Source organism: Rana temporaria, chromosome 1 (genome assembly GCF_905171775.1).
Source record: "Rana temporaria chromosome 1, aRanTem1.1, whole genome shotgun sequence".
Lineage (NCBI taxonomy): Eukaryota > Metazoa > Chordata > Amphibia > Anura > Ranidae > Rana > Rana temporaria.
The window spans coordinates 14,512,775-14,526,549 of record NC_053489.1 but is presented as its reverse complement, the minus strand read 5'-3'; the positions used below and the strand labels follow the sequence as shown (position 1 = coordinate 14,526,549).

The 13,775-nt window shown below is 42.8% G+C and overlaps 1 protein-coding gene across 1 annotated transcript; it reads right to left on the bottom strand.

Annotated features, from left to right (window-relative positions):
- Nucleotides 1-719: 719 nt before the first annotated feature.
- LOC120945802 (vomeronasal type-2 receptor 26-like) lies at nucleotides 720-2,424 on the bottom strand. Its single transcript, XM_040360644.1, has one exon. It carries the CDS (start codon nucleotides 2,422-2,424, stop codon nucleotides 1,432-1,434), a length of 993 nt encoding a protein of 330 aa, XP_040216578.1. The 3' UTR covers nucleotides 720-1,431.
- Nucleotides 2,425-13,775: the final 11,351 nt, after the last annotated feature.

Genomic DNA, 13,775 nt, shown 5'->3' with positions numbered 1-13,775 from the left:
AGTGGATGACGGATTGGGGGGGTTCATTGAAGATTGAAGAACACAAAGGAGCTCCTTCCATGTCACCGAGGAGGAGATTTATTGTACTTAGTAGTGTGGGGGACTCGATTTTCACATGCTGTACATGATTTAGGGGGAATTTCATCATATTGCAATTTTTTTTTCCATTTTATGTGGTATGAGATTTTGTATGTTAAATCATTGGATATCTATGTATTCATCTAACACTGTTTGGCACTTTATTATTTTCATATTTAATATGTTTTGTATAAGAGCGATTATATTTATATGAGGAATATTGATTTACAGTATAATATATAATATTTTTGGGGTGTATTTATATATTTTTTTCTTTTTAAGCAGTGTTGTTATTAGGGTGTATGATTAAAATACTTATAGGAAGGGATAGGGGGAGGGATTGTTACTTTTTAATCTTTTTTGCTTTTTCTTTGACATGTCTGACTAGAAGATCTTGGAGATGGCAGAAATATCCTATTATGAGGCCCTTATGAGTAAGAACATTCATTTCCAAATTTTTAAAGAAATATATACAAGGAGAAATATTTTTTTATTAGGTCCTATAAAGAATAAAAAAAATAAAAAATAAAGTCTACTTATCACTTACTAAGAGCGCGTTCTCTTCATCTTCAACTAAAATTAAAAATGATTTTAGAATACAGCAAGCAAAATGTATTTATTAATATAGCCGAATGCATCTACATATAAAATAATAAAAGTGACATAATAAAAAAATGACATTACCATCAGCTTACAAAAGAACATGTTTGATATTTATCTTCCGGGAAGGTGGTGAGTGAAATCTTCCCTCTCTGGAAGAGTGATGGGTGTCTCTGGTATCGGACAATTTAGGATATTTTGGATATTTTGTCCTCCTCTGGTCACTGTGGTTCCTCCTCACTAAGTGACTACATTGTTCTGTATTAATGGAACGGCTGGTGGGAGGAACTACTACACCCAGCAGGGGACAAGCTTTCCAACAAACCCAAAGTGTCCGATGCCAGCAGTGTCCAGAGCAAAAATGTAACTCACCGTCCACCAGAGAGGTAAGTATGAAATATTCATATACAGTATAGCAGTGTTCATTCTCAATACATATTTCTCTTTTTTCCATTTTTTTTCCTCTTTTTTCTCTCTTTGCCTTCTCTCTAATTTTCTTCTTAGTATTAGTTAGTAGCAGGCAATATCCTAGGTGTGATGTGCCCTGTGCTATCTTTTGTTATAAGATAAAAAGTTGCTTATTTTCAGAGTACGTATTGTCAGGTTTTGACTATGTGTCTGTGTGCGGTACTCATGTACCCTGGTTGTATTCTGTACTCTGACTCTTTTCTTTTATTTCAAAATAAAACTCATTATATGCAACAATAGAGATAATGCTATAACTACTGGTAACCCAGTGTTCCTCCATACATATTAGTGGATTGCTATTTTTGTATTCAGATCAGGTCTGAACAGAATTATGTAACATTTTGGGAAAAATATACAGCCAAGAAGTCCAGAACTTGATGCTATTATAGCAAAAACCTCCACAGCCACCATGTATTTCCCTCTGGTGCTCAGATAGGCCGGGATCATGGCAATCCAGACACTGCAGAACACCAGCATGCTGAAGGTGATGTACTTGGCCTCATTAAAACTGTCCGGTAATGTCCTGGCTAAAAAAGCGATAATGAAGCTCACAGCTGCCAGAAGCCCCATATATCCCAGGACAGAGTAGAAGCCGATAACTGAACCCTCATTACACTGAAGGATGATCTTCCCCTGATAAGAGTGAGTGTCCCGATCCTGGAAGGGGGGAGAAATAGACAACCAAGTGAAACAGATTATGACTTGGACCAATGAGAAGACACAAATAATAAAATTGGGCAGTTTGGCTCCCATCCATTTCCTCCAGGGACTCCCAGGTTTGGTGGCTTTAAAAGCAATACACACCATGATACTTTTGGCAAGTAGAGAAGAGACGGCAACTGAGAAGATGACACCAAAAGAGGTGACACGCAGCATGCAGGTCACATCTACTGGATGGCCGAGGAACAAGAAGACACAGAGGAAGCTCAGCATGATGGAGACCAGGAGAAGATAGCTCAGGTCCCGGTTATTGGCTTTAACAATGGGGGTGTCCTGGTATTGTATAAATATCCCCAATATTAAACCAGTCAGAAGACAACAGAGGATGGAGACAGCTGAAAATACTCCAACAATGGGATCATCAGTGTAGGAGAGAAATTCCACCACTCTTGGAACACACCGATCCTTCTTCTCATTTGGCCATTCATCATCAGGACATTTCATGCAGTTTTCACTGTCTGCAGGAAGAACAATACAAACACAATGAGCATTGGGGTCAGAGATTGTGAGAAAACAACTTATCTTGTGTTGTCTCACTGCTAGCAATGGGATTTTCATCAGTGCATCGTGGGAGAAAAAAATAAAATAAAATAAATAATACATTTAAATATAACAATAAAATGTGAAAAAATATAATAAATAATAAATTACCTCAATATACAATATTTAAATGTTAAAGACGTTCATTAATATAAGATCGATAGATCGATGATATCAGACAGTTGAACTCCTATATGTAGAGACTTCCCATTGGCAAGTGGTAACATTAACATCTTCCCGCCCCACCTATAGCAAAATGATGGCCGGGTGGAAGCCATGTTGTTCTGGGAGGACCTCCTATGATGTCCTCCCAGAATCTGCCTCTCACATAGTCGTGGGGCCACACAGCGGCACTATCCTTCACTGGCTGTGTCCACAGACACAGCTTATGACTGATCACTGTACCAGCCCACTGTAAGTACCATGTGATTGCTGTGGCCAATCACAGTAGATCACATGACAATTGTAAACAATGGATGCCTTCCTTATTTATACTAGTAATGGTAGTGATCAGTGACTTATAGCAGGACTACAATATTGCGGGAGACAATCTGATATTAACCGACACTTTTGATACTTTGCGTAAACCTAGCTGCGGACTTAACCGTTGGCTCAATGATAGTCCCAGAGTGTTTTTTTTTAACCACTTAAAGAACGAGCCTGTTTTTACAAGTTAAAAACATGTTTTTTTGTTAGAAAATTACATAGAACCCCCAAACATTATAAAAAAAAATTCTAACACCATAGAGAATAAAATGGCGGTCATTGCAATACTTTTTACGCAGCTGTCTTACAAGCACACTTTTTTGGGAAAAAAATCACTTTTTTTAATAAAAAAATAGGACAACAGTAAAGTTACCCCAAATTTGTTTATATTGTGAAAGATGATGTTATGCCAAGTAAAATTGATACCCAACATGTCACGCTTCAAAATTGCATCCGCTCGTGGAATGGCGTCAAACTTTTACCCTTAAAAATCTCCGTAGGCGACGTTTAAAAAATTCTACAGGTTGCATGTTTTGAGTTAAAGAAGAGGTCTAGGGCTAGAATTATTGCGTTGTCAAGGCTACCCCCAATATACACTTGATTCCCCGCCATGATGTGGGGATTCTCCACCTGTACATGGGAGCACAGTTGTAGCCATTGACTTTATTTTAGTGTCCTTGGCTGAGGCTTTTTCTGAACCGTGTAATTGGGAATCACATAGTTGCTGGTAGTTCCAGCTATCCCCACTAGAGACCAGCAGAGAGCAACATTTCCTGGAGAGAAGGAGCTCTCCACGGAGCTTTCATCTCATCTCCCTGCGGCTTCCCCAGGACCTGGGTTGGCGTCTCAGCCGGACTGACGTCATCCCACAGGACGGCACGGAGCTTCCTGGTTCCCCTCACCCATTGACACGGCTCTTGAATCCGCGCCCCGCATGTTGGAGGTCCCCCCACATGCTGGATCACATGCCTTTTGAGTGACACCTAGCTAAAGGTACCGGCGGCCAGCCCGTTTTCCTATTCAGGTCACATAATTTTCATCATCTTATTTTGGGACCTGTTAGCCCCCTCCCTCTGCTCAAGGGATCATAGGTGTTTTTTCAAGTGCTTCATTATTTTTATTCATTATTCATTTTTACTTACCGTATATACTCGAGTATAAGCCGAGTTTTTCAGCACATTTTGTGGTGCTGAAAATGCCCCCCTCGGCTTATACTCGAGTCACCTTTTTGCACCTGATCTCCTAGACTTTGGGGACCCAGTATGGGTCCAAACGTGGCACACATCTTCCTCTACAAGTGTGCAAAGTTTGTTATCCGGGGGTCTTACGGCCGGGGAGCACCAATTTTTCAAATTCAGGCACCCCTTCCATAGACTCCCATGTTAAACGGTTATTTCTCCGGTAACTTTGGGGACCCGGTACCGGCCGTCCGTAGGTCCCAGTTCTCCTCTACAAGTGTGCAAAGTTTGCTATCTGGGGAACCTACGGTCGAGGATCACCGATTTTTCAAAGCCGGGCACCACTTCTATATACTCCCATTTTAAACGTAAGTCTAGTCATGGACACAGTGAGGCATGGGCACAGTGAGGCATGGGCACAGTGAGGCATGGGCACAGTGAGGCATGGGCACAGTGAGGCATGGACACAGTGAGGCATGGACACAGTGAGGCATGGGCACAGTGGGTCATCGGCACAGTGAGGCAAAATGAGGCACAGTAAGGAATGCAGATGGACACCCTAGGCTTATACTCGAGTCCATACATTTTCCCAGTTTTTTGTGGTAAAAATTAGGTGCCTCGGCTTATATTCGGGTCTGCTTATACTCGAGTATTTTATGATTGAATAAATTACTTATTTCTTCTCTAAACCATCCAGAGACTGTCTGCTATGTGTTTTCCATGAGAGCAGGATCTTTGTGTATTGACAGCCCCACTGTTGGCCGCCATTACTAGTATAAAAAAATAAAAATAATAATAAATAAATTCCAGTACAAACAGATTGTAGTCTATAACTTTCATGCAAACCAATGAATATACGCTTATTGGGATTTTTTTTTTTTTTTTTTACCAAGGACATGTAGCAGATCACATTTTGGCCTAAATGTATGAATGAATTTGTTTTTTAAAATGTTTTATTGGATATGATTTTTAGGAGAAAGTAAAAAATATATATATTTTTCAAAATATATTCTCTATTTTTGCTTATAGCAGCGCAATACATAAAAAAATAAAAAACTGTGGTGATAAAATACCACCAAAAGAAAGACATTCTGTTTGAGTACAGTGTGCAATTTGCAGTTAAAGTAGCGCAGTGCTGAATAGCAAAAAACCGCCTGGTCATGAAGGGGTTAAAATCTTCTGGAGGTCGATTGGTTAAAGTGATAAAACATGGAGAAATGCACACACATCACAGAGATGTACTTCATATGACACACAGAGATACCTTCTATCCAGTCCAACAATAATTTACTAACAAATACAAACTCTACCGGAAATGATGGAGATTTCTCCTTCTGGACATGAGACGCACTCATAGCAGCATTTGTGAATTGAAGATCCAAACTTTTTTCTGCTGCCGGGTATACAGGGATCTGAACATCGAGATACCGGAGGCTGAAATCAGATATTATTATTATTATTATTATTATTATTTAGGGCTGTTACTGATTAAAATTTTCGTGTTCGATTAAAAAAAAACGATTAATCGATTAATCGACTAATTTTGATTAAATATAACCATAATGTCCACACATCTCCCCCGTAATGTCCACATCTCCCCCGTAATGTCCACACATCTCCCCCAGTAATGTCCACACATCTCCCCCAGTAATGTCCACACATCTCCCCCGTAATGTCCACACATCTCCCCCAGTAATGTCCACACATCTCCCCCGTAATGTCCACACATCTCCCACAGTAATGTCCACACATCTCCCCCGTAATGTCCACATCTCCCCCGTAATGTCCACACATCTCCCCCAGTAATGCCCACACATCTCCCCCAGTAATGTCCACACACCTCCCCCGTAATGTCCACACATCTCCCCCAGTAATGTCCACACATCTCCCCAGTAATGTCCACACATCTCCCCCAGTAATGTCCACACATCTCCCCCCGTAATGTCCACACATCTCCCCCAGTAATGTCCACACATCTCCCCTAGTAATGTCCACACATCTCCCCCATAATGCCCACACATCTCCCCCGTAATATCGACACATCTCGCCCAGTAATGTCCACACATCTCCCCCAGTAATGTCCACACATCTCCCCCATAATGCCCACACATCTCCCCCATAATGTCCACACATCTCCCCCAGTAATGTCCACACATCTCCCCCAGTAATGTCCACACATCTCCCTCATAATGCCCACACATCTCCCCCGTAATGTCCACACATCTTCCCCCAGTAATGTCCACACATCTCCCCCAGTAATGTTCACATCTCCCCCGTAATGTCCACACATCTCCCCCATAATGTCCACACATCTCCCCCGTAATGTCCACACATCTCCCCCGTAATGTCTACATCTCCCCCGTAATGTCCACACGCATTTGACTGGAAATGTACGATTGCGGCGTCGTACAGTTTAGCTGCTCCGTCGAATATTCTTTGAACATTCGACAGACACCATAAGCCTTCAATGACAGATTCAATGTTTGTATGTTTTTCGAATGCTTTGTCGAATCTTCATCGTTCATGTTGAGTTGTCAAGTTAGTTTTAGCTATTTTACTGCTCCTCCTCTTTGGTTACAATCAGCCAATAATCTTCATCAACATCATTATTTTTATTTTACTTCCCCCACCCAATTCCAGCAGCGATCTTTTCTCTCTATAATGTTGAATCTTTTCTCTCTATAATGTTGAATATTTTCTCTCTATGTAGAATAATCTTGTAATAACAGAGTTACGGTTAGGCACATTCGACCAACGAAAACAAAAATAAAGCATTTGTTTATGTCGGATCTTTCGGTTTTAGTTTTTTGAATCCTGCACTTTCGTTTTCGTTTGTTAAAACAATAACGAAAATAGCTGAAATTCCGACGAAAATGTATTCGGACGAAAACGATTGCACATGTCTAATATCTACCATTAGGAGAATTTACTTACAATAACTCCTGCCATAGTTTCATCTCTCAGAGCCCATCCTTCTCCAATTATGGATGTCATCCATCTTTAATCCCATAAATTCCATCTGAATTTCCATAAGGTCATCTTTACCAACCACCACTTATATCCTTTCCTATCTCCTTTTTAGGGGATACACAGGGGGGCAGCAGCCTATTACTCCCTTTCCCAGCGCAGGTTAATTTCCACTTTAACACATTATCTTTACTCACCTTTGGGTGAGATTTTACCTTGCTGCTATGGATATTTTTGGCTACATGAGTAGTAGACAGATCGATGTGGGGGGCATCTTTAGCCAGGAGGAAATTACCAACAGGCAGGACATGCAAGGCCTAGTGAAGCAATTGAGGCACACTATGGAAAAACAACTCCGAGTTTGGTGGGACATTGCGTCACTAGAGATGTACATTAAAGAAAAGATGACCCCAAGGAGACTACGATGGGATATCCATCCCAATGATAACATCGAAGATGCTACACTCATGGCAGAGTGGTACACATTTTTTAACAAATGTGAGAATGATCTACTGTAGACTATGGCAGGATTACAAGATTATTGGTAGAAGGCGTTTCAAACTCAGACTGATAGAGTCAAGCATCTCAGAAATTCAGAGCCTTTTAACACCTTTCTCCAACCAACAAGATTACAAAGATAAAATCATAGAACTACAAGAGATCGTTAAAAAATACGACACAGAAATCCAAGCAAAGAAACAGAAGTTCAAAAGGGATGTATTGGACTACAAAGACCTACAAGTATATAAATGGCAGGTATCTATGGAGGATCCTAATGAAGATCTGGATGAAACCCTCATGGAATCCAGTGCTTTGGAGACATTAGTTCCCAGCATGACAGGTACGCCCACTGCGAACACCAACCCCACACCTCTTAGGAACAGATTGGTAGGGGCTGACCAGGAATATCCACAGACCCAAAGATGGCAACAACCAAGGCCCCGTAATAGAAGGGTCAGACACCAACATACTAACAGCCCGGCCAACAACAGGCCCATACCAAATACCTATAACAGATACTCACCTTTGTCTGATAACTATTCAGATGAGTATGAACCATCACCGAGATATCCCCCATATGGGAACCATCAAGGCCACCAGTATCAAGGAAATAGAGGGGCATCTCCAAATCGCAGGGGGAGAGATAGTAGGGATTTTCATAGGGGTGGACCACGCAACAGACCCCCAGGCCGCTGGCAGGTGAGACCGGCCTACAACAACCCGAACTGGAGGGGGATGAATGGCAACCGAGGGGGTACCCATGGAAATATCCAAAGAATGGACGAACAACAAGACTCAAGGACACCACAGAGGACGGACGAACAACAATACACAAGGAGCAACAGACACACAGGTCAAACTGGAGGGCCTCCCCAAAGGCATACCCAAAGAGAAAACGCCCCAGAGGATGCCGGGGAGGGAAGAAGGAAAAGACCAAGACAACATTAGGCAAGGGAATTTTCAACATCAGTGGGGTCAACTTTACAACAGAGGAAATGAAGATCTTGGACCTGGGCCTTAAATATGCCCCAGACAAGCCTCTGGACCAGTTTGAGGTGTATATCGACTTCCAAAAATTCTTGCGGAAATTAACCTTAAGAAATTCTTCGCCACCAATACAGAGGAAAGTGAGGCAAGCCATTCTTGCTACACACAAACGGGCTTGAAGAACAACTCCACATTCAACCCTACCATTTCAGGCAAGCAATGCGTAATAGCGTTTAAGAAAATGGTGGAAGGTGACCTTAGGAAACTGGAAAGAAAAATCAATCACAAAAGCAAAAATGTATGGAAGACTAGCAAACAGCTAGGGGAAAAACATACGGTAATCATACGCCCTGCGGACAAGGGAGGAGGACTGGTTATCCTCAGTAGGGAAGATTATGAGGAGGAGATGAACAACCTCCTCTCCGTGGCTGATACATATCTGAAGCTGAACGGAAACCCCAAATGGAAATATCAAAATCGGCTTGAGAAATATATCAAGAAGGGGAAGGAAATGGGGATACTCAGTAAAAATGAATCTGACTATCTAGTCTCCAACTCCACAAAAACCCCCATAATGTATTATACACCAAAAATACACCAACAACTGGCTAAACCACCAGGAAGGCCTATTATTAGTGGAATAAATTCCACCTTTTCATGACTTGGGGAATATCTTGACACGTACCTACAACCCTTAGTGAAACAGGGTCGATCGTACTTAAGAGACAGTCTCCAACTCATTCAAGAACTTAGACTAGTTGAAGGAGCAGAAAATCTCTTGTTGGTCACTATAGATGTCAATTCACTCTACACAAGTATAAAGCAGGAGGATGGACTGATGGGTGTTGCTACAGCACTGCATGAAAAAACAACGTTTAAACAAGAGCAAATTGATTATATTTTGGAGGGGCTACATATGGCTATGAAGTGTAATTACTTCTGGTACAATAAACAGTACTATGTGCAAACCAAGGGCGTCGCCATGGGGGCCCGCTATGCCCCCAGCGTGGCGAACCTCCTGATGAATCTTTGGGAGGAGGAATACATTTACAATGCAGACTACTCGGAGATCGTCATGTACCGTAGGTACATTGACGACCTCATCATCCTCTGGGATGGCACAGTGGAAAATCTACAGCATTTCTTCTCTGAGCTCAATAACAATAGATTCCAACTCACGTTCACCGGAAAATTTAGCACAGAAAGTATAGAATACCTAGATCTAGAGATTTACAAACAAGGGACAGCATTGCATACAAAAACCTTCTTTAAAGACACTGGGCCAGATTCATGTACAATGGTGCAGATTTGCACCGGCGTGGTGCATCATTTTTAGACTACACCGGTCCAGCGCGGAGAGGCAGTTAGGTGGTTCAAGAAACTTTTTTTGTCTACGATGCCCCAGCGGGGCGGATTTTAGACGGCGTAAGGCGGGGTAAGGCCAAATGGGAGTCACCCTATGCTAATGAAGTGCCGACCGTGGCGCAGGGGTCACGCCGGGGCGCATCTTAGACCGCACATGCTCAGTGACATCCAGGGGTAAATGCCCCAATCTGCACATGCTCAGAACTGCGCCCTGGCGTGACCCCTGAGCTACGCCGGCCCACTACCAACGCCCAGTCCATAAATCAGCCCAGACTTCCGCCCTGCAGGTGCAAATGTACTGAAGCTTTTTTTTTCCAAGCTAGGTCGTTTGCATTGTGGTGGGGCAGTTATGGCTGATGAGGAATCCTCAGGTGGGCGGATGACCAATTTCAGCCCAGAGGAGAGGGCTGTAATTATTGAGGGCCTCTCCCAACATGGGGACCGCCTCTATGGGTCACAGAGTGGCTGCCCCTGGCATGTTGGCACACAGATGTGTTGTCCAGCAAGTGTTGTTGCTCAGTTCGTTTGTAACGCTGCTGCTGTAGCTGCTCTCCAGCTGACCTGTGCAAGTCTGGTGCAAAGCTACCCCTGCTTTTATGAGGGGTAAATTGGTGCCGGAATTTTCTCTTCCGCTCACCGGGAGTAGCCTGCGCCGGACAAGCTTAAGTTGATGAATCGGCCCAAAAACCTAATTTGCATATTTAAAACACAAAAACCATGGCCACGCCAGATCCGACCAGCGTAAATCTGCACCAGCGTGGAAATGTTACACCGAGGCGATGAAGTCTATTTGGAGGCGTAATCTGGTTCTCTGGGTACGGCGCAGCGATCCGCCGGTGCAAATCTGCACTTACGCCGCGCATCTCCCAAAAAAACGGTGTAAGTGCTACATGAATCTGCCCCACTGACCGTAATGGGTACATCCCAACCTCAAGCTGTCACCATCCAAAATGGAAGGCGAACATCCCTAATGCCCCGTACACACCATCACTTTATGTGATGGAAAAAAACAACGTTTTTAAAAATGTCACTTTAATTGACCGTGTGTGGGGGAAAACGTCATTTTATGTCTTGTAAAAAACGACCAAAAAAAATTGAAGCATGCTTAAATTTTATGTGTCGTTTTTCAAAACGTCATTTTTTACTTCACAGAAATTGACCGCGTGTAGTAAAAAACATCGTTTAAAACAACGTTTTTTCACCCGCGCATGCCCAGAAGCTACTTATGAAGCAAGCTTCAATGGAAAAATGGTGAGAACGTAACCTCGCTTTGCTAGAACATTGTGAGAAAAACGATGGTGTGTAGGCAACTTCGTCTTTGAAAATTGAAGTTTCAAAAAGGTCATTTTTTACTTCACAGAAAATGTTGTTTTTTTTCATCACATAAAGTGATGGTGTGTACGGGGCATAAGGGACAGCTTTTGAGGATGAGGAGAAATTGTGACTCTCTTGATGATTACAACAATCAAGCACAGACCATCGTAAGAAGATTTGAAGAAAAAGGCTATGCACCCGAAAACCTAGACAGATTGAAAACCGAGATCGCTAAGGCCTTGTACTCACGAGCAGACATGTCCGATGAAACCAGTCCGCGGACCGTTTTCATCGGACATGTCTGCCCGGGGACTTCTGTTCGATGGCTGTACACACCATCGAACAGAAGTCCGCGCGTAAACAATACGCGGGGCGTGTACGCGCCGTCGCCGTGTCGATGACGCGGCGATGACGCGGCGATGTGGGCGGGCCTGCCTTTTAAATGCTTCCACGCATGCGTCGAAGTCATTCGACGCATGTGAGGGATGGCGGGCGGCCGGACATGTACGGTAGGTCTGTACAGACGACCGTACATGTCCGGGCGGACAGGTTTCCTGTCCGATCCGCCCAAAAATGGTCCGCTCGTGCCTACACACGGCCAAACATGTCTGCTGAAACTGGTCCGCGGACCAGTTTCAGCAGACATGTTCGGTCGTGTGTACGGGGCCTAAGAAAGACCGTAAAGATCTATTGTTGCAGAAAAATAAAGCCAACAACAACCAAGGCAATATTGCATTCATTACTGGTTTCAAGACCCAGTACAAAGAGTTAGAAAGTATTATGAAAAAATACTGGCCTATCTTAAAAGAAGACTGTATTCTGTCCAAGACACTTCCAAACAAGCCATCATTTATATATAGAAAAGCTCCCTCCCTTAGACACCATCTGGTACACAACATAATCAACCCCCCAAAGAAGGTGGAAATTTGCCCTGAGCTCAAAGGGTTTTATAAATGCCAGAGGTGCCTAGCTTACAGGGAAAGTAAGAAGCAGCCCCGCAGAAAAACTGAATTTAAGTCCAGGACAGACCACAAAGTCTACAAAATCAGAGATTTAATCACCTGCAACACTACCCATGTGACTTACGTTATAGATTGCCCATGCCATCTGCAATATGTGGGTAGAACCACCAGGCCCATACGCGTTAGAATAAGAGAGCATATCAACAACATACGTAAGGCATTCCCCAAGCATAATCTATCACGCCATTTTGAACAGTTTCATCAAAAAGATCCATCAGGCCTCATATTCTATGGAATAGATATGATTAAAGATAACTGGAGGGGTGGGAACAAACAAATTGCAATTTCTCAGAACGAAACAAGTTGGATCTACCGACTGGGGCCCCTCGTGCCACATGGCCTAAATGTAGACATCGACCTCAACTGATTTTTAGCTAATCCTTGAGTACAGCTTCCTACCTCCAATTAGCTAACAGTTACCTATTCTTTTCACTTTACCCAATACCCACAGCTGTACCTAGTACCTCACTATATTTTTCAGCAGGCAGTGGCTGACGCTCCCTGCCGGACCCCCTGCTGAGTATAGTGGGTGACTCACTCACAAGGGCATTTACTGCACCCTAGCAGACTAATTACGTTAGTTCTATGCTTTATATTCAGTATTCCACTTTCCTTACTAGTATCACCTGAATATACATATTCTTTATAGACACACATGTGTAATACTACCCATATTGTTATTTATCCCTAGGGCATCTCCAGCCCAATTATTTATAATTCATCACAGGTAGGCCAATATGGCCATCACTAGACATTGCCTTATCATTTAGATATTTTCACAAGGCAATTGCTGCCATTCATCGCTGGAGGGCACACTTACACTTATATGTTTATGTTAGCCATTATATATTTATGTAGGGGTTAAAAAGCCTCACTTATTTAGCACTGGGCATATTAGCCCATTATTTGCTTAATACGACTTACATACGGTTTGAGGTCACTACTATTTTTATTAGAACACTGCTATTGCCATACCATAATGGGAGCATATCTCCATGTTGTTGATAGTCCGGAGGGCACACTTACACCTATATGTCTATGTTAGCCATTATATATTTATGTAGGGGTTCAGCGCCTCATTTATTTAGCACTGGGCTTATTAGCCCATTATTTTTTATGACTCACATATGGTTTGGGGCCACTACCATTTTTTAGGACATTGTCATTGCCATACCATAATGGGAGCCTACCTCCATGTTGTTCTTAGTATAGTTTACAGCATGAATATATCACGTTAATATCACGATCTTCATACTATATAGTAGTTGTTAATACCATTGTTGTACACAGTCCGTTTAATATTATCCTGTTATATTATTGCCTGCCGGGTATATAGAGTTACGTCGCGCTGCGACTTGATAGGTCACTAAGGGTCCCCCCTATTTTATCCAGCTAGCCGTCCGATTGGCCATGTCATCAAGGGGTGGGCGCATCCCACGGCACTGATTCAATGTCCGCAGGGAGGGGGTGGAGTCTGCAGCCCGGCGTCACTAGACCCTGTCCAAGTGCAAGGGGAAAAATTCTTATTGATTACAATTCTTGACTCTCG